The 21804-nt window shown below is 36.9% G+C and overlaps 1 protein-coding gene across 3 annotated transcripts in view; it reads left to right on the top strand.

Moving 5' to 3' along the window:
• Window positions 1-21804, top strand: part of PTPRT (protein tyrosine phosphatase receptor type T) — a 1378737-nt gene that overhangs the window by 1185829 nt on the left and 171104 nt on the right. For all 3 annotated transcript variants that reach the window (XM_074211996.1, XM_074211997.1, XM_074211998.1), the window contains one exon: window positions 13468-13603. In XM_074211996.1, the coding sequence (XP_074068097.1) occupies window positions 13468-13603 (136 nt within the window). The remainder of the gene's footprint in view (window positions 1-13467; window positions 13604-21804) is intronic.

The following is a 21804-nucleotide window of genomic DNA, read 5'->3' as shown; positions in this document are numbered from 1 at the left end:
TCATCTTCACCATTTAAAAAATTAAGGTATAAAATTAAATATTTTATAATGTTCCTTTGGACTCTTAGAACCTATTCTTGATATATAAAATAAAGTCATATAAAAATCATGATAAATCATAAAATGTTACATCTCAATAGAAAAATTTTATTAAGTACTACCTTAATAGAGTACTGTACTAAAGCTTGTGTTCATATCCAAATTCTGTGACTTGCTACATATGTCTCCTTGGGTAGTTTCTTCATCTCTTTGTATCTCAGTTTTCTTATCTATAAAAATAAAGATTAATTTGGACTAAGTGTCCTGAGTTTCTTTCTAGTCATAAATCTATCATCCTATAATCCTTAATAATGAAGAGGTAACAAAGCATTGTGTGAATGTGTGTGTGTGTGTGTGTGTATTTCTCTTAAATATCTTCCTGTCTAGTGGTGATAATTTGACTCAAAACATATTTTGAAATATTTAACAGCAAATTCATTACAAAATTGTTTTAATAATTTAGATTTTTTTTTAGGAGGAAAGTTATTCCTAACAGGAGCATTAGACTAAGCTTTCTGGAAAAGGTGGCATTTGATTTGAACATTAGAGATTGGGGCAAAATCTAGTAGGCAAATATAAAAAATTCCAGACAAAGAGCAGTCCATTTGGACTGGAGCATAGCATATGTGGAAGGAAGAAAAAGGAGAAATTGGAAAATTTAGACTGGCACCACTCAAAATAGCAAATAGTTTGGTTCTTGGTTCTGTCTTCCCTCTACCTATTTGCACCCACTGCTCAGGATAGCCCTAGAGTTAACTGGTGTCTTGTTTCAAGTTCATTTCCATGACCCCGAAATAAGCAGTTACTATGGTAACTCTAGTGATGCTTTCTGGCCACCCTCTGTGCTCTTATACCAGTATTAAAACTTGATCACTTTTTCCAAGTGTCCCCATAGCTTCCCTAGTCTTGAGGATATAGATCTACTCTTAGTGGAAATTCAATGTTTCTTTTTCCAAAAAGAGAAAGGAGGGGGAAAGGGTGAAAATAAAGAAAATGTTTTCATGGTGGATTTGGCTGGAATCTCAGCAATCAATGGTTCTCTTATTGTAGTTTTCATTATTCTTGTTCAGTTTAGTAGCACTAATCTTAGCTCCTTGCTGTGTGTTTGCCCTGGTTCTCTCACTGACTTTGCTTCTGCTCACACTAATCCCTTTTATAGATTTCTCTTTCTGCTTTCTGGACCTACAGTTGCATGCTTTCTCCATGAATATAATTTGACTGGAAGCTACCAGATCTAGGCAACTATTTACTCTGCCTGTCCTTTCCTAGTCTTCTTTTCATAGATAATATAATTGCCTCTCCAAGGCTGTATTTATAAAGAGTAAATTGGATAGGATTTAGAAACCCTTTTTGGTGACAGAGGGATAAGAAATGACATTCAGAATGGCTGATCTGTCCAATTTTTGTGAATGGTTTTGAAAAGGGGACAGCAATCCCCCTCCACTCATTTCAGCACTCTAGAAGATAACCACATCCTCTCTGAGTCAGAACAGGGAGCAGGGGGTGAAAGATGAACTTGATGAGGTTGTTTATCCTCCCCTCAGTGACTCTAGACTACCTCAGTGTGCATCTACCCTCCTTGGAATTTGTTTCCACTCCAGAATTTCTTTGTACCTTCAGAATCCCTTGAATTCCCTTAGAGCACTTTGAAACTTCTCTCATTGTCTGACTGATTTTAGAATCCTTCTTCCAACCTCTCCATTGTACCCGATTCCTATGTTTTAGAGACAACTGACCAAATCCTTTCATGTTAATATCTTCTTCCCTCCCTTCCTATTCACCTTCCCCCTCGTGTTCTATAATTTCCTTCTTCCCCCTTCAAGCAAATCAGAATTGCATATAATCTTTAAAATTGGAATGATTTTCAGAAGCCTTCTAGGTCCATGTCTCTGTAAATTACAAAAACCCTTGATAATTGCTCCTCTGGCTTTTGTTTGAGGTAATAGAGAGCCTCCTGGGATGACCTATTAAATTATTTGAATGGCTCTGAAATTAGTAAGTTCTTCTTTACATTAAGTTCAAATCCACCTCACTGAAATTTACTCTATTGTGGTGGTGGTGGTAGTGGTGTTTATTAAAGTTGCTGTTCTCCTCTTCCTCCTCCTGTTTCCAGTCACCTTCTTTTTTATCATCCCTCTCCTCCTCTTCCTCCTTTTCATTGACCGTCTCATCCCCAACATTAACAATAATAATAATAATAATAATAACAACAACAATAATGGTAATAGTAGTAGCAGCAGCAGTAGCAGCGGCAGCAGCAGAAGTAATCACACAGTCATAAAATCATAGAACTTAAGATTTAAACAGGAATTCACAGAGCATCTAGTGCAACTGATGCCTGAAAAGGAATCCTCTTGGTAATTTCCTTGCTACAAGTTCATATAGCCTTTGTTTTAGAAAATCTATTGATGAGAAAAAATTTTATCTGATGCAGTTCATTCTACATTAGAACAATCTTTTACTTTAGGAATCCCTGTTTTACTTTCAGAAAGGCCTACATTGTAGAAAGTAGGGAGCATGTGAACATGGCTTCAGGGCTAGTCAGATGATAAGAATTTATCTGAATGATAATGTCCTCAAAGAATGTTGCTCTTCCATTCTTAACCTCTTCCACTCTTTGGGACAGAGGTCTAGGCTGACCATCATTTAATCTAAGCAATTAATGAAGGGCCATGCTCATATAGTTCTAGTTTGAGGTCTAAAATTGAATTTATGAGATAACTTCTCTTTGACTATATTATCTGTAGTAATAATAATAATAGCCATCCCTTTGTGGAAGATACAACAAGTATTATTCTCCTTATTTTACTGATTTAAGATGAGATAAATGAGGACCATAAAGATCAAATAGCTAAGCTGTGGTCACAAAGCTAGCAAATATATTTTGAGACCTGATTCAAATGTAGCTCTCTTTCAGTCCAACCTTGTTTCCAGTACCTTTCAACTGTTCCAATTCTTGATCCTTCCTGGAGATGCAAAGAAACTGCCTCTATGCTAGAGATATCTTAATATTTTAATGCAATCAATCTTTTATTTTCTTTGTGCAAAGCTTTGTTCTAGGTACTGGGGGTCTAGAAACATAAATAAAATTGTCCCTGCCCTCAAGGAAAAGAAAATAGAAACCAGAAAGACGATTAACAACTGGGGTGGGAGAACAGAACGAAGTATCCAAGGAAAACTTTAAAAACATGGCCTCAAAGCTAGGCCTTGAAGCAAAACAAGGATTCTGAGAAGTGTTGAAAAGAGAGAGCTTGGGGGATGACTCAGACAAATTCTCAGAAGGAAGAGAATGAATTGATTAGAATATTTGATTATTTGATTAGAATATTAAGTTTGTGATAGGGATTAGCATTAAATAAGACTACCAAAGTAGGAAGGAGTTAGATTAGGAGATGTTTAAAATGTGAAATTAAGGATTTTGTGTGAAAAATAACTGAAGGGTTTGAGCAGATAATAGCATATGCCTTAAGTAGAACATTTTGGCAGTTTTAAAGAGGATGGATTAAAGAGGAAAGACCAGTTGGAAGTCTATAGCAATAGTCTAAAAAAGAGTTGATATGGATCTGAATTAGGATAATGGGGTACAAGGGAAGCAGAAGAGGGAAAACTGAAAAATCTTAACATTTGATTAAAGATGATAGGAGAGAAAAGTACTAATGATGACTCTAAAGTTACAACCTGGATTATCAGGACAATGTTGATATTCTCAAAAAGAAAACATAAACTTGTAGAAAAGTAAAACTAGTGAGGGGATATAAATGTGAATTTTGAGGTGCCTATAGAACATACATTATATATTTATAATATATTTATGTGTATATATAAAAAACACACATATATTTATATATGTCAAGCTATATATGTCCATATGTGTAGCATGTGTGTTTATATACTTAAGCACATGTATATTTTCTATCTCAGTATTTTTTCATGTATATTCATTTATATATATATATATATATACAGATATGCATTTTATGATGCATACTAGAGTTCATGGGAAATATTAGAAATAGATAAATTTGGGAGTTATCTGCATAGAGATGATAGATAATAGAACCCATGGAAACTGATGAAATCTTCAAAAAAGATTTGTGAAGGTGGAAAACAAGGAAACTAAAGACAAAGTTCTAGGAAACAGTACTGGTTATAGGTCAGAAGATGGGTGATGATTTGTCTAGCAAAAGAAACAGAATTAATAAATAGACCGGTCACGTATGAGAACCAGTAAAGTTGTATCAAAGAAGCCAAAGGAAGAGAGAGTGTATAGGATGAAGAGCTTGCAAACAGTACTTGAAGCTGTAATCAAGAAAGATAAGAAGTGAGGAAAAGTCATTGGATTGAGCAATTAGGAAGTGATTAGAAACCCTGGAGAGAGTATTCTCAGTTGAATAATAGGATTGGAAGAAGCAGTTAAGTTACCGAGCCTGGAAACATGAAGATCTGAGTTCAAATTCAGTCTCATATACTTACTAACTTTGAGACCCTGGACACAAGTTTAACCCTGAACATGAGTTTAGGGTTAAACTCATGGACATCATTGAATTACTATGGTCCATGAGGTCACCAAGATTCATATGTGACTCAATAATAAATAATAGGATTGTTTGGAAGCTAGACTACAGAGTATAGAAAAGTGGTAAAGACACGGAAGCAGCTAGTACCCTGAAAAATCAAGGAATTTAAAAATTAAAAAGAAGGGAGATGTTGAATGAAAACTTGAGGGACTAACAGAATCTAACAAAAGCTTATTTAAGAATTGGATAGATATGAACACATTTCTAATGTTTTCTAAAGGAACCAAAAAAGAGGCATTAGATGGAAAAGGATTTACTGTAAGTCAGGAGAAATGATGCATGAGAAAGCTCACGGAGGAGAAAGGAGTGGATGAAATCAAAGATACATGTCATCCTTGGCAGAAAATGGTACCTCCTCTTACAATAACAGTAATATTTCTGTTGGCCCATAGAGTCTTCCTGAGGACATTTCCCCCTCTTTTACAAAGAAACTTTAGTCTTCCCAGGAAGATGTGAAAATAAGGCAGAGAAAAGGTTTTGGGTTTCTCTCTACTGAGCTTTTAGGCAGTAGCAATGCATTTATTTAGTATTCTCTAAATTTTCCATCCACCAAACAGATTCAGCCTGGGTCAAGGATATGAAGGAGGAGAGGCACGAGGAAGGACCACTGGAAAGAACCTCTCATATATTTTATAGTAACAATGGTGTCACTGCCCTCTAGTCCTTTAATAACTTAATGAGTCAGCATAATTAGGAATGTTTGTGGCATAATCATTTCTAAGAATTATGGGCAATTACTTTAATTGTTATAAATGTTACTATTATAATCAGAGTACTACCTATGTTAGACAGAGCATAGATAAAGGGCTCTCTGGGATCATCTAATAATTGCATGTTATTGAAGACAAGGTCAGGGACTTGATCCACCAGGAGGGGAAGGTCACATAGATTTAAACTGTTATAACCCCATTCTATGACCCAACTCTTCACCCTGACCAAAAATTAATTCTTAATCTTGACTTCAGACTGAAACCTTAATTCTGCTATAAAGTGAACCTTCCACCCCAGACATAAAATAATCCCCAAAACCTGATCACAGATTGGATCCTGGCACCTAGAATGATCCTTGACCCTGTTGGGTGAAACCTGATCCTGATCCCATGCAAGCTCTCACCTCACCCCAGGCTGATCCTTAAACCCTGACATCACTGACTTTGAAACCTAGACCACCAATTGAGTCTTGATAAATCTCTTCGCTAATCTTCAGTTTCCTCATCTGTGAAATGGGTGACACTAATATCCTGAATTCTACACAGTTGTTCAGTGAGATAATGTAGGTAAGGAGCTTTACAAAGCTTAAACTGCTAAAGAAATGACCAGCTGTTATTGCTTGTTATTATGGCCCTAAACTGAGGCCTCAGTCTGAACAGCACCAAACCCCAACATACCCTGATCACATACTGGTCCCTGATATCAACCTCAGATAGAACTCTAAGACCTGTTACCTGACTGAATCCTAACCCCAGGAGTCAAAGAACTGAAAAACTTTCTTTCTTGACAGATGTCAAGAATTTTACTTTGGGATGTATGCTTTTGACATCAGAGGCCTCTAAAATACTCTAAGAGATCTATCTTACCCAAAAACCAAATTTATGAATATGTCATTTTTTTTTGAGGTTAGAGAGTATAATTTTCAGTTCAATAAAATTCTAATACATAAGGTTCTGCTAAACAGATATCTTATCTGGCTCATTGAAGATCATCCAATTTACAGAAACATAATTTTTAAATCTCATTAAATTTACTCAGTAAAGGCAGATTTATTGGTAAACAAAGCTGTTTGCATTCCAAGTCAGGGCTAGGTGTAGAAATTTTTGCCTGAGTATTCAAAGTATTTTAAAATAATATATAAATGTTATTCCCATTTTATTCTTTAATTTTATTTTTTAAGGCAATGTGGTTTTTAAGTGACTTGCCCGAGGTCACACAGCTAGGCAATTATTAAGTTTCAGAGGCCGGATTTGATTGCAGGTCCTCCTGACCCCAAAGCCGGGACTCCATCCACTGTACCACCTAGATGCCCCTGTTATTTCCATTTTATTTTATTATTTTTTTTTGCAAGACAATGGGGTTAAGTGGCTTGCCAAAGGCCACACAGCTAGGTAATTATTAAGTGTCTGAGGCTGATCTGAACTCAGGTACTCCTGACTCCAGGGCTGGTGCTCTATCCAATATACCACCTAGCCACCCTGTTATTCCTATTTTAAAGGGATTTTTGGTTACCTCAATTCCAAGACAACATCCAATATATAAGATCATAAATTTAAAATCAGAAAGAACCTCCTTCCTTTCTCCCTCTTTCCCTTTCTTTCTTCCTCCTTCCTTTCTTCCTTCTTCATTCCTTTCTTCCTTCCTCATTCCTTTCTTCCTTCCTCTCATGCCATCCTTCCATCTTTCCATCTTTCCTTCTTCCCTTCCTCCTCTCTCCTTCATTTCTTTCTTCATCCACTTCTTCTCCCTCTCTAATTCCCTCCTTATTTTCTTCCTTTCCTTCTTTCCTCCTCCTTTCTTTCTTCCCTTCCCTCAATCCATCCTTTCCTTCTTTCTTTCCTTCTCCTCTCCTTCCTTCTTTCCCTCCTTGTCTTCTCTCTTTGCCCTCCCTCCTTCCCCTTTTCCTTATTTCCTTCCTTTTTTCCTTCTTCCTTTTCTTCCTTCTTTCTTTCTTTTCTTCCTTTCCTCCTTCACAAAGAATATTTGTCTTTACTCAGAACTTAACAAGTTCCAAATAGAATATGTATTATATTTACATAGTAGAACAGAAATGCAGAAAATACATTTCCTTTTTAAGTATATAATGTCTTAAACTTGTAGTTTGTAAAGCTGACATACTTCTCTGGCCTTTTATCAGGCCTTCCTTCTGTTTTTGTCTTTTCATTTTGAAAAAAAAGAGAACTTTTTATTGTTTATTTAAAATTTTTTCCTACTCTATTCTTAGCCCTCTTTGATCTCTCCAAACACTCCCATCAGAAAAAGAAAAACAAAGTTCTTATACTAAATAGACATAAATTGAAATTCCCCCATTTGTTTGATCTTAAAATAGAGGTCACATTCTGTATCTTGAATCACCTCTCTACAAGGAGGTGGGTAGTATCTTCATCATCAGTAATCTAAAATTGTTGTTGGTCATCACATTGATCAGAGTGCTCAAGATTTTCGAAGTCAAACCTCTCATTTTTATAGATTTGTAAACTGAAGTGGGAAGAGTTAGGTAACTTGTCCAATGTCAATGAGGTTATTGTTCAGTCATTTCAGTCATATCTGACTCTTTATGATCCTATTTTGAGTTCTCTTGGCAATGACACTAGATTTGCCATTTCTTTCTCCACATAATTTTACAGATGAGGAAAATAAGGCAAATGGGGTTAAGTGACTAATCCAGCATCACATAGGTAATAAATGTCTGAAGTCAGATTTGAACTCAGGAAGATGAGTGTTCCTACTCCAGCACCAGAACTCTATCCACCTAGCTGTCCTAAACTAATCCTAAAATTGAGATTAATTAATTAATTTTTTAAAAAACTGAGCTGTGAAACCAAATTCTCAGGCTAAAAATGCAGAACTTTCCTTCTATATCATATTGCTGACTCCTCAGCATTACTGGATATATCTTGTGGTAGAGTCTATGGAGTAATTAATTCCAATTCTCTGACATTAAAGTAATCCCCAAACTCTAAGATTTCAAGTCTAAGTAGAGAAATGTCTGTCTTATACACTGAGTTTTATCATTTTAAATGATCTCCCACATAGAATGGGGCTAACCTTGATAAACCCTCATCAGTGGCAGAATTTTCTGGGCATTTGCTACTCAATAAAACTTCTTGGCTAAAAGATACTTCTCTCATTACTTGTTCTACTTTCTACTTAAAAGGGTGAGTGTGGAAAGCTTCATTTTGTCTTTGAATCCCTAGTGTCTAGCACTAGTATTTCATTGCACTAGCCTAGTGCTTAATAAATGGTTATTGATTAGTAACTTTTCCATGTTAATTCATCATGAGATATATCTGATTAGGCAGTAAACTGTTTAAAATAAAAAGCATAACATCATCCTAAGCAGAGTTGTTGGTCTTGAAATCTCATTAGGAATAAAGGTGATGGTGGAGGCTTAGTACTTAAAATTTCTTACCCATATGAAATGGTGTTGTCTTCTCTTAAACTTATTTTTCTCAAACTTGAAGGGTGGCCCCCATATTCTGATGGCTCAGTACTTGGTGAATGCTTATATCCATCACATTAGACCAAATCCTGAGGCAGATATATTATGGATCTGACCTAGGTTGACAATTCTTTTGTGCCTCCATGATTTGTCAGAAAACTCTCTATTACCTTCAATGCTTTGATAAAGCAGAGGTATAGACAATTCACAAAGGCAGATAATCCCCAAATTATTTGGATTTGGAGTAGCTTTTATTCTTCTTTTGGTATGCTTGGCCAATAGTCTGGAAATCTACTTCCAATGAGATTAAAAAAATAAGACTTAAATGCTGAAAAAAATTACAATGTCTGGTTTATCCATCCTGAGCTCTACCCAGTTCCTGCCAGCATCCTATACAAAGTATCATCTTAAGCAGAGCTGCTGTCCTTGAAACCTCCTGCAGAGACTAGATGGTGGTAACTTGGTCCTCAGATTTCAATGATCTCCCCTACTGGCTGCAACAGAAAAGTAAAAATGAAAAGAAGGAGGGATATCTACAAAGGAGGTAATTAAATAGATTAGGAGTGAACTGTCCAACTTGAAAGCAAGATTTGCTTCAGTTAAGCCACATGGGATAATATGTCCTTGGTTAAGGGAGAGTTGACTGTGGGATTCCAAGAGCTTTACTTAAGGCATTGTGTCTCTGACAGCTGGTTCCTTTACTTTACTTTCAATAATTATCACCAGTCAGTGAAGTATGCATCCAGGGAGATTTACTTGATTTTATCAGTTGCACTTTAAATGCTCTTTATCTGTGACTCATATTTTTGTTGCTCATATTTACAGAGAAAATTTAAACTTAAAACTGAAGACTAGAGCCATAACCAAGGACAGCTCCTTGAGAATGAATCATTATTCCCTTGCTGCCAATTCTTTTTATTAGTTCTATTAAGTCATATGGATGTAAGGTGATAAAGACCATTTCTACATTAGTGAAGTTAAAGATGCTATTTTGGAAACTAGAAAAAAAATTGCATTGGACAGTGGTAGATGCTCACAAGCTCGGACCATGAGACAGACAAATAGAGCAATTTTAAGTGTTTACTGTTCTAGGTTCTGTACTATGAACTAGAACGCAAATATAAGCAAATCAGACAACCTCTACTGTGATAAAGCTTATATTCTAACAGAAGACTACACATAAAGGGGACATAAAAAGGAACAGAATGGGTCCTGTGGAGGAAGCCTTCAAGTAATATAGAAGCCTGGTTCTAGAAAGATGCTATAAGAGGTTATCTCTTAATATCCAGAGTGATTCCAGGGTTGTAGTCCCTATGGAAGGGAGGCAGAGATGATGGATGGAGTGGAGCAAATATATCATAGCGTATTAGAAAAGAAGGGACTTTGGAGTCCCAGGTACAATACATAAGTACCAGGCCTTGTGTTTACTGCTGGGAAGAGCAGGGTAGAGCTCAGGATGGATAAGCAGAACAATCCTATGGTGGTTTTTTTTTTTTGGGGGGGGGGGGAAGCAAGTCTTTTTAAAAAAAAAATTCTCATTGGAAGTAAATTCCCAGATTACTGGAAACCTATTTAAACCAAAGTACAAATGCTGCCCAAAATCCAACTGCCTAATTGTTTTTTATATGAAAAAGATATCAGAGACCTAGAGATATTAAATAATGTGTCAAAGGTTACATAGCTAGTAAGTGGCGGGACAACACTTTTTCTGGATTATAAATCCAGTGCTCTTACCACTCTAACCACATTTATATAGGGCTAACTTTGAACTGGGCACTGTACTGAGCACTTTACAATTATTTTCTCATTTGATACTTGTAATAACCTAGGAGGTCAATGCTACCAACATTCTTATTTTATATATGAGAAAATTAAGGCAAATAAGAGGTTAACTGACTTGCCCAGTAAGTGTCTGAGGCCAAATTTAAAATCAGGTCTTCCTGACTCCAGCTTAGTGCTCTATCTACTGCACTACCTAGCTTTCATATAGACTTTCCATGTCCATAAACCAACCAGCCTTAAACTTGGTTGGTTTTGAAAGGGCTCATACTATATACTCCCTTAGGACAAAATTACTAGATATTCCATCAGTGAAGAATGGAGTTAGTGCACATTCTCCATTTATCCTTTAGCTTCTTGTCAAGGCTTAGTGAGTAATACGGTTTGTGAATATAGAAAGTAGAAATAGAGGACAAATCAAAGTAAATCTACCACAAAGTTCTGCTTCCAGCACCAAGGTAGAGAATCAGAATGAGAAATCTATTTGTTACTTTGACAAAATGTTTAAACAATCCAAGTTCAGCTACAAGACCCAGTGACAGTACCGCCTTTCAGAAAAGAGGCTCACCAAACATTCCCCATTTTTCATTGTGATCAGAAATTAAAACCTGGAACATTGACTCAACCATCACCACCATTCCTATCATCATAATCCATATATATATATTATATACACATATATATATTTATCTGGAGTCCAAGAAAATCACCTGTTTAGGAGTAAAAACTGGGAACTTAAGAAGCATTAAAGATACTCTAGTTTCCTGAAGCCACTAAATTGTTTACTTAATCTGAGCCATTTTGCCGAAGAAGGAAACTAAACCTACACTAGTTGACAATTTCCCCAAGGTCACCCAGCTAGTGAATAATGGATCTGACAGGACGCAACCATCTGAAACCCTTTGCTCAGGGATGAGCCCAGTATTCTATTTTAAGTTCAGGCTGCAGTTTAAGTAAGTGCAAAGGGAAGTTAGAAGGGAAGGGATTTCTAAAGGCCTTAGGAAAGAATTCCATTGGAGTATGGATTGCAACTGCTTTCCTCTCTTTGTTCATGGAATTGAGTCCAAAAAGATTTAGCTCCTCTTGCTCTGACCACCAGGGAAGAAAGAAAGAAATGAAACTATAATTTATTAAGCATCTATTGTGTGTTAAATATCTTACAAATATCTTATTTGAACCTCACAAGAGTCCTGAGAGATAGGCATTCTTATCACCATTTTATGATTGAGGAAACTGAGACAGAGAAAGATCAAGTAACTTGCCCAGAGTCATTCATCTGATATGTATATGAGGCTTTATTTAAACTCAGAAACTGACTGTACCATCTAGCTGCCTCATGCCAAGACAATAATTGTGTCCATACTCCCTTGGCTTTGTCCAAGCTTCATTGGGGAAACAGAAGGAATTCTCAGATGTTTCCTTATAAGTCACAAAGCTTGAGGAATACAAACAATGAGCATAGATTATCTTATCAGATCCCACAGTGTTTCTCAATCTGTTAGCCCAAGTCTGCCAGTTTTATGTTTCTTTCTAGTTAAAAATCACAGAATCATAAAACATTAATGCTGAAAGGAACTATAGAGGTCCTCTAGTCCTATTTCATGCCTATTTTACAAAGGAGCAAATTAAGGTTTCCCCACCTGGAGGAGAGAGCTTGTTCTCCCAATCCCTAATTTAATGCTTTTCCCACTACATCAAATTGGTGTATTTTCTTGAGCAAAAAAAAAAAATGAAAATTATGGTTCTTTGGCAAGAAACAAATGTGTCATACCTATGTATGTGAGAGATCTAGGATTTCGTCAGCAAGGAATATTATTTCTGTGTGAACTTTCTCCATTAATGCAGCTTGAACCTAAGAATAACTTACTACAACTGAGGGAGTTACCCAAAATGCACATATCATCAAGTGATTTGTCCAAGGTCATATGGCTAAACCTAGCATTCTACTCAATATGGTTTGCTGCTTCTAAATATGCAACAACCCTGAGAGGCAATATGGCACTGACTTCAGATTCAGGAAAATTTAGTTTCAAGATCTATCCTTGATACATCCTGGTTAGATAAACCTAGCATGTCAGTTATCCTCTCAATGTTACCAGAAAACTCTTGAAGACCATAAACTGCAGATTATTTCCCACTATACATTAGAGGGGGGGATTTCTCATCAGGAGACCATGGCTCCAATGAAATCACAGGTCAGAGTCAAAAATAAATAAAATAAGAGTAATAATAGCAATGATAACAATAGTGGCACCAAGCTTTTGCAAGATTTTCAAAAGACTTTCTCATTTAATTCTTATAACATTATGGAAGAATCAGGCCAAGTATTAGTGTTGGTACCATTTTACAAATAGTAAAACTGATACTCAGACTGTTATTTGGTCATAGTAGCACTAACTTAGTAGTAGTAGTAGAGCCACATACATGTATTTAGAGATAGATATTTAAATTATAAAACAAGTCCTCATGTTACTACTGCCTAGGAGTTGATCCCCATAGAATATTAGATATTTGCCTAGAGTGAGATTAATATCCTCTAGGGTAATAGGTCCAAATTCAAATGGAAATGGGTACCACTATACTGTATATCCCTGCTCATATGCTCATATGTCAACTTAGTTTTAAGATATAATAGTATTTATTTGTTATTGTGTTTTCATTTATTTTGTTAATATTTCATAATTACATTTTAATCTGGTTTGAGCCATACTTGGGAGTGTTGTGGGCCACATATGGCCCAACACCTCTGCTTGCTCTAGGCTAGTCTTGGAGAGCGTAAGGGCTACAGCCTGAACCAGATGGATTATTTTGTCCATTCTAGAATATCAAATGTATTTTCCTTGGTATGTTTCAAGATGCTTGTACTATCATTCATAAGCATTCTTTACAAACTGTCTTTCCCCCTCCCCTCCTTTGAAGGAGCATCCACACAGAACTCCAATGCTGTGGAACCTGAGAAACAGGTGGACAATACAGTGAAAATGGCTGGAGTGATCGCCGGGCTCCTGATGTTTGTCATTATCCTCCTGGGTGCCATGCTCACAATCAAGAGAAGGTAAGTTTCCTGATAATTAGGGATCCAACAGCTCATTTCTACTTGGCTCAGCTCAGACAACCATTTGGTTCATGAATCTCAGAACTCATAGCATTTAGCAACCATGGGATCCATCTGTTCCAAGCCCCTGTCCAACGAATGAATCTTTTCTGCAAACTTATCCTACAAGTGCTGGTTCAGCCTCTAGCTTGAAGACTTACTGAGATTAGAGTCTATTACTTCATAGGACATCTCCTTCCATTAGGTAGCACTGACTATTAGGAAGTTTGGGGTTTTTTTTCTTAATTCCCATTTCATTTTTCTTTTCATTTTTTTCATTCAAACCAAAATCTGCCTCCCACTGACTTCCATCAATTGGATTGTTTTTTTATGAAGCATAGTCATTGATTATAGGGGAGTTAATCAGACCACACAATCCTTGGATCATAGAATTTAGAACTCAAGGGACCTTAGAAAGTGCATCTACTACACACTTCTCATTGTGTCAATAAGGAAAGCAAATTCCAAAGAAGGGAAGTGACTTGTTCAAAGTGACAATCATATGATGTTTGGGATGCTTCATATAATTCGCTTATTGTTTCCATTGCTCTGACGATCACCCAAGGTTTTGACAGTTTTCCTGCCAAAGCCCCATGAATAGTCACCCAGGTCATTCATCTGAGCCTACAACTATTTATTTTTATTGGGAAAACTATTAACGATAAATATTAATTGAAGTGAAAGTCAGTGTGACTATGCTCTGAACTCTAAAATCTCTTCCTGTTTGACATTTTATAATTCTATACCCCCCCACTCTATTGAAAGGGGGGAGTGGAAGATCTTCTCCCTGTCAACATTAGAAGGGAAAGAGGGTTAGATAAATCTTTCCTGGACCTTCAGATCACCTATTCTGTAATCACTGGTGATTCAAAAGTGATCTTTTCAATTTGGTTCATTTTGAAACCTGACTAAACAATGTCATAAATATCTGAGAGTCTGGAGAAATCTGAAACCATTCTCAGAAACAAATGAAATCTATGACTTTTTTTCAGCCACAAGACTGAACAATATTCCAAAATGTACCTGCAATGTACCAAAAGGAATTTAAATTAAAGTTCAGAGAACCCAAGGCTACTTGCAATTCTCAGATGAATCTTTTCTCACTAGGACTTACTCTCTGCTGGAATAAGCTGCTGACACCCAGTCTACCTTTCCCCGCCCCACACATCCAAAATCCAGTTCCATTCTGTGGAGTCAATAGCAGACACACCAGCCTTTAATCTGGGTCTGGGAATATTTTGAAGTTTTACATATTCTCCAAACCTATGTTTAAGCATTGCAGACATGATGGGTATTGACCAGGAGGAGAGTTCAAGTTTCTTCTCCTCCTTCCCCTTTTCTGGGATTTGGGATCTTTGGAAATTAACTTGACCCATTCTCTATGAAAAGTTTACTCCACTTCACTTTGGCAAACCTCTGGCATACTTTGGAACTAAATAAGAACCAAAAGAAACACAAGTATAAATTAATCATGATAACTTTGACATCTTCACTTTTGAACCAAGAAAAATAGAGTGCACACAGCTCACCTAATTAGATTTTAAAAAGTCCTGGTCACTCAACAACTTCATGAGAGATGCTTTCCCTGACATTAATGAGGCCTTGGACTGCTGAGTTTCTAATGATGGTCAATCACTCCCAGGATTATACAGCTGTGTCTGTATAGGTACAGAGCCTTCAATAAACATTAATTAAGTGCCTTCTATGTTTCAAGCACTGTAGTCCTACATTTGGGTGAGGGAATCAATCTACATATAGAGTGCATCCTTGTGTTTCTCTGGTATTTAGTCACAGTATATGTCACTCAACAAACATTTTAAGTAGTATGATCTGCTTGTGGTTGTTCTTGGACTTCCAGGTAATGTATGTTAGTGGGATCCACTGGATAAGATTTTATCTTCTTTTCAGAAAGGCTTTTCAGCTATACAACCTATGGCATATCCAGGATGAAACTGCCTTTTGTCATCAGAAAGGGAGTGTTCCTACCTTTGGTGTATGCAAAACAAAAAACAAAGTTTCTTTTTTTCTATATTATTGGCTCTGCACTAACTTTGAAATTTCAAAGTTCTTAGTTACTAATTTTTACCTTTTTAGTATTTAGAGCAAGAGAAAAGCTACAAGTGCTTTAGGTCTTCTCATAACTGATATAAAATTATTTGGCAACAACTTTTAGTTTAACTAAGAAAGTTCTTCTAAAGATTTTGTTTAGGATATAATTGTCAGTGTTTGTGTGTATGTATGTGTATGTGTGTGTGTGTGTGTGTGTGTGTGTGTGTGTGTGTGTTTAGAGAGTCAGTATATGTTTGATGTTAGGGAGTCAAGAAGAATGAGTTCTAGAGTTCTAGTTCTATGTGATTCTGGGAGGGTTTTTTGGAGTGTTTTGGAAGTATAGATATGCTTTAAAGTTTAAGAGTTCAGGGTAATATGATTTGGGAGTTGAAATATTTGGAAAGATCACTGGATATTAGAGGAATCAGCATATGTTTGGGAAGATAGAGTATTTTTGTAGTATATTCGTGGAGCGATTAATGGGTCATAGGATACTAGCCCTAGAGCTGGAAGAACCATCAGAGTTGATCTAATCCAGACTCCATATTTTACAGATGAGGAAACTGGGGTCTAGACATATTAAATTATTGGACCAAAGACATACAGGTAGGAAGCACCAGAGTTGGGATTTGGACATGCTTAGATCCCCTGATTCTAAAGCTAAGGCTCTTTTCTCTTTGTATACTTGGATTATAGATTGGGGCGGGGGGGGAATGTGAGGTGTTATACAGAAGCATTCCCTTTATACTAAATGTGTAACCTAGGGTAAGTCATTTAATTTCTTCCTAGGATTAAATTTCCTTATCCGTTAAAAAAGAAAAAAATAGTCTCTGAGGTCCCTTCTAGCTCTGTATATCCATGATCCTTTGTATTTGTATTTGGGGACCAGGATATTTGTGTTTCAGGTCATTCATTCGGTGACTGGGGTGCTGTTCTGTTTGGGATCACTACATGTGTCTGACATAACTGTATGTACCTTGGGTGAAGAGAGATGTGTTTGGGGTCTGGACATATTTGGGATGTCTATGTCTGTTTGGGGTGTGGGTGTCTCTTTGGGAGGTCGGTGCACATTCCCATCTGTGGTTTTGTTATCCAGGATTGGCAGGATAAGCTTAATCACTTAGCACTGTGTCTTTGGATGCTCATTTTCTTGCCTCCATCTGGCAAAAATAATTTTTCCAGATTAAAATGAAAACATCCTGTCGTCTGCCCTCTGCTGAGAGTCCTACGTGTGCCCCCACTTTAACAAGTTTGGCAGAATGGACACATTTCTGGGAGAAACATTTGCCAACAGGGCGGTGGCCTGATTTCTCCCTCTGCAGACAATCTGTATGGAAACAGGTGGCAAGCAAGCTCTGCTCACCCAGCATCGTCAAGGCCTCTTGCATTCAATTATATCTCACAAATATTTCCTGAGCACCTGCTCCATGTAAGAAACTGCTAGGTACTGAAGGAGATACAGTGATGAATAAGATGTGGTCCCTGCCTTCAGGGAGGTTGCATTCTACTTGGGGAGATGACAGGTACAGAGATAACCATGATATATGATTGAACATGACAAGTGGAATACAGACCATGTATTATGGGAATTATGAGGAGGAAGAGGTGATTTCCTGAAAGGAAGAGTCATAGAAGTCTTCTTGGAGGAGGTGACATTTCATTCAGCCAATCAACAAGTATTCATTAAAGGCTTTCTATTTGCCAGGCCTTGTTCTATCCATTTAGGTTATAAAGAGAAAAATGAAAGAGTCCCTACCCTAAAGCAAATTATAATTTCTATTGGGAAAGGCAACATGGATAAACAATGGAAAAACAAAGACAAAAAAGGAATTTTGGGAAGGAAGGCATTAGCAACTAAAGGAAATCAGGGAAGACTCCACGTTAAAAGAGAACTTGTTTGGAAGGAATCGAGGGTTTCAGTTGATTCTTGCAGGATGGGAAGGATGGAAAGAGGTTTAACATAGGAAGACAAGGCATTCCAAGTGAGGAAATAATAAGAATCCTTTCATGATGGTAAAGAGTGAGGTCTATTCAAGGGCCATTTGGGATAGAGCATTAGAGAGAAGATTAAGCTTAAGGGGGAGAATGGGCACCATTTTTAAAATATCCTGAATGCCAGCTTGAAGAGTCTGTATACAGCCTGTCTCTTCTATATCTGAAATGACTGTACTTCTTCCTCAACTCTACCTTTTGACAGATATAGCTCTTGCTTCTTCCAAGATTCAGCATAAATTTGTGCCCTTTCAGCAGCCATTCCCTAATCCTTATCAACCACTAGTGTTTAGACCCCATAAATCAGTTTTATTTAATGTGTAATATGTTGTATTTCCTTAGCTACATGGATGTTATTCCATTTTCCCATTGCTGCCAAGTGGTTGCGAATGCCTTGAAGTTAGGGACTATTTTGATTTTTTTGCATCTCAGTATCCCAAGTGATTATTGTAGTACCTGGCACAGATATAGTTGGTCATGTCTAAAATTGTACATTTTTTAATAAATAAATGGATGATTTTCTTTGGTAGATTCTTTGCCCTTGTTCTTAATGAAATATATATCATTCTAGCCCTGTATAACTATATGGAAATAACATGGTTATTGATGTTTACTGTCAACTGGGTTCAACTTAATTGGGTCAATCTCAGGTTCAAATCTAGTCTTCCAAGTTCAAAAGTCAATATGTTAATCAAAGGAATTTCAAGTCAGAAGATTTGGGTTCCAGTCCCAGCTTTGACTAATTCACTGCAACACAAAGAACTTTCCCTTCTTAGGCCTCAGTTTCCTCACCTGTAAAAGGAAGGTTTTGAATGTGATGATCTCTAGAGGTCCTTCCTATCCTGAGATCCTAGGACAGCATGGAGTCTGTCCCATGGACAGTATGGATATATGTCCCAGCTAATAAGATTTCTGTTAATCCTCAAATCCAAGAAGAAGCAGTTTAGTTTTTCTTTTTTGAGATTAAGCTTATTGGAAGACCAACTTCTCTTTGCCTCAAAGGAATTAGTACAAGACAGGCTTGTCTTATAGGGAAGGAAACCAAATGAAGTCATTACATCAGGTAGCATGGAGGAACTATCTACCAATAGAGTTTCACAATTATACTGTGACATTGCTTGGAACCCAGGAGGAGAAACAATGATGTTATTTTTCCTCAGTGACAAATTCTATTAAGCCAGTATAATCAGTTAGAGGAAGAAAAGGGGTATGAAACTGGAAAATATGAGAGTTGGTACAAGAAGGATAGAGTCCACAGAACTAAGCTCTTCTAAAAGAATATTCCTGCCACAAAGGTTTAGGGAAAGAGTACTAAAGATGAACTGCAGTTGATAGTAAGAAGGTAACAGTGATAGTCCATTAGAATTGAATGATGCTAGAGATGGAAGAGTATTTAGTCCTCAGAACATAGTTTATCAGATCAAGAATGGAACTTAGAATATGGAATGGTTCTTAGACCATAGGATAACAGAACCAGAAAGACATTTTAGAAAACAGGATAAAGAATGTTAGAGAAAAAGACCTTAGATAATTAGAGAATGTAAGTTCAAAAAAGGACCTTAGAACATACAACATCAGAATTGGAAGGAACTATAGATTCTTACTAATACTCCCATTTTACAGACAAGGAAATTGAGGTCCAGAAAAAGAAAGAGACATATTTACCTGAAGCCACATTGCAAGGTAGTGGCAGAGCTGGAACTAGAATCTCCATCACCTGACCCTCAGTTTAAAGCCCTTCTCCTGCTACTCCAGCTCTGTATCTAGTGGAACTTTGGGGGAAAGGATTCAAAAAATACTGAGTCAAGATTCCCAGAGGGACTACAAGAGAATGTGGTACTTCATTCATGTTAGGGATGGTAAAATACTATGTGCATTTCTAAGGAACATGATCTCATCAAAGTCTAATTATTGTTTGTTTGTTTTCTTTCTCCCCCCTTTTGGACATTTTCTTCATCTGACTGCCCATCAATATATAGAAGAAATGCATATTCCTACTCCTATTACTTGTAAGTACCTAGCTGGGGCTGGCTTTTCTTCAGCATGCCTTGTGAGCTCCCACCCCTCCCAAATAGGATTTTTTTCCATGTGAACCTGTGTTTTCTTAGGCTGTCAGCAGCTTTCATCATTTGTCTTGTTGTTTTTCTTTTACTTTTGAAATAGACTTTCATCGTTTATTCCTGCTTTTGTTTTTGCCATCTTAGAGTTAGCTCCCTTTAGAGAGCTCTTTCTCCATGATGTATGGTGCTGCCTCTCCTTCGCAGCAGTATGTGTTATTCTCCACGGCCATATCCCAGAGTCAGAAAATGTTTCCTCTCTTTATGATGCCCACCCACCCTTGGACATGAAAATGGCTATCATCAGCAATCATGCATTATGCAACCATGGGATTATTGACTAACAGAGTTCAATGTAAGAGCCCTTAGTGAGTCAGCTAATGAACACTTGTAAAGAACTTACTACATGTCAGTCAGTTATGAAACATGTATTAAGTATCTCCTGTTTGCCAGACACTGTACTAAACACTAGGCATGCAAGGAAGAAAGGAAGGAAGGAAGGAAGGAAGGAAGGAAGGAAGGAAGGAAGGAAGGAAGGAAGGAAGGAAGGAAGGAAGGAAGGAAGGAAAAAGGGAAAAAAGATAACAAGGAAAGAAAGAAAGAAAGAAGAAAGAAAGAAAGAAGAAAGAAAAAGAAAAAAATAATTATAGATTCTGCCCTCAAAGAGCTTACTAATTACCTTCTAATGAGACAATATACAAACAAGGAGACAATACAGTATATATACAAAGTAGATGGAAAGTACTCTCAGAGGGCAGGCACTAGCAGGTGAAAGGACTAGGAAAGGACTTTTGAAGAAGAGTTGTGTTTTGAAGAAAACAATTATACAGTTCAACTCCATTTCATGGAGTTGGGGAGGTTGAAGTTCTGAGTAGGGAAGGATCTTGCCCCAGATCACCCAACAAGTTAGTGATAGAGATGTAACCCACAGCTCTTTTTATTTTTCTGTTCTGCTTTCTATAGGGACTGTGGAAAGTCCAATAGCCATCAGACACCAGCCCTGCTGTTCTATGAAAGAATTTAGAATCTGGCTCTTCCTTGGAGATTGGAGTCAATCAATGTCTGAATAAAATAGGATAGAATATTTGACTTTTATATGTACATGTTAAAGTTTGCAGAGTGCTTTACATACACTATCTTGTTTGATCTATCAGCCTAGCTGTATTTATCTGCCAAATGGCTTTTACTGATCCTTTAATATTTGCCAATGTCAGAGATAGAAGCCAAAAATGTTAATGAGTTCAGTAACATAAAGGAAAATTGTTGTAGGTCTTTTAAAATTTTATTAGTAATGTTGTAAATTGACAATAGACCCCTTTCTTTCATATGAAGTCCAACTTCTTTTAAGCAGTGGTCCTATGAAAGCTAAGAGATAGAGGGAAACAATATGATATAGTAGAAAGAACATTAGATTTAGAGTAGGAGCCAAATCCCCCAGCACTGCCTCTTACTGTGTGATTCTGGACAAGTCTCTCCCCCTTTCTGGGCCTTAGTTTTCTCATTTTGAAAATTGAAGGGTTTAATAGAAAATGTGTAGCTTTTTCCCTAGCTCCAGAATCCTATCTTTTACCTCTTCCTGTGACCCCTTCCATGATGGGGATTATAAATTAACCTCTATATTTTTATGAGCTATCCACATAGTAGAAACCATCTCTAATATAACTTTTGGAAGCAGGATCATCTCAGATCAGTTGGTGACTTCATTGTCTGCGCTTACAATATTCAGCTAGGCTCAGGTCATAGCTCTTCCCAGGAACTCAGGAGACCTGGTGATGCTTCACTACAGTGCAGTAGAGGAGGCACCCAGAAGTCCATGAAATCACATCAAGAAACCTTTATTAAGTACCTTCCATTTGCCAAGCACTGAGCTGAGTACTAGGAAAATCAAGGAAGAAAATTCCCTGCCCTCAAGGAGCTCATAATTGATTGGAGGAAATAACATGCAATTATGCTTGATACATATATATATATATATATATATACACATATATATATATACACACACATTTATACAAGCATACATATATAGATGCTATACACACACACATATATATATATATATGT

The sequence above is a fragment of the Macrotis lagotis genome, chromosome 1 (assembly GCF_037893015.1).
Source record: "Macrotis lagotis isolate mMagLag1 chromosome 1, bilby.v1.9.chrom.fasta, whole genome shotgun sequence".
Taxonomy (NCBI): Eukaryota; Metazoa; Chordata; class Mammalia; order Peramelemorphia; family Peramelidae; genus Macrotis; species Macrotis lagotis.
This window is presented reverse-complemented; position numbering and strand designations above follow the sequence as displayed.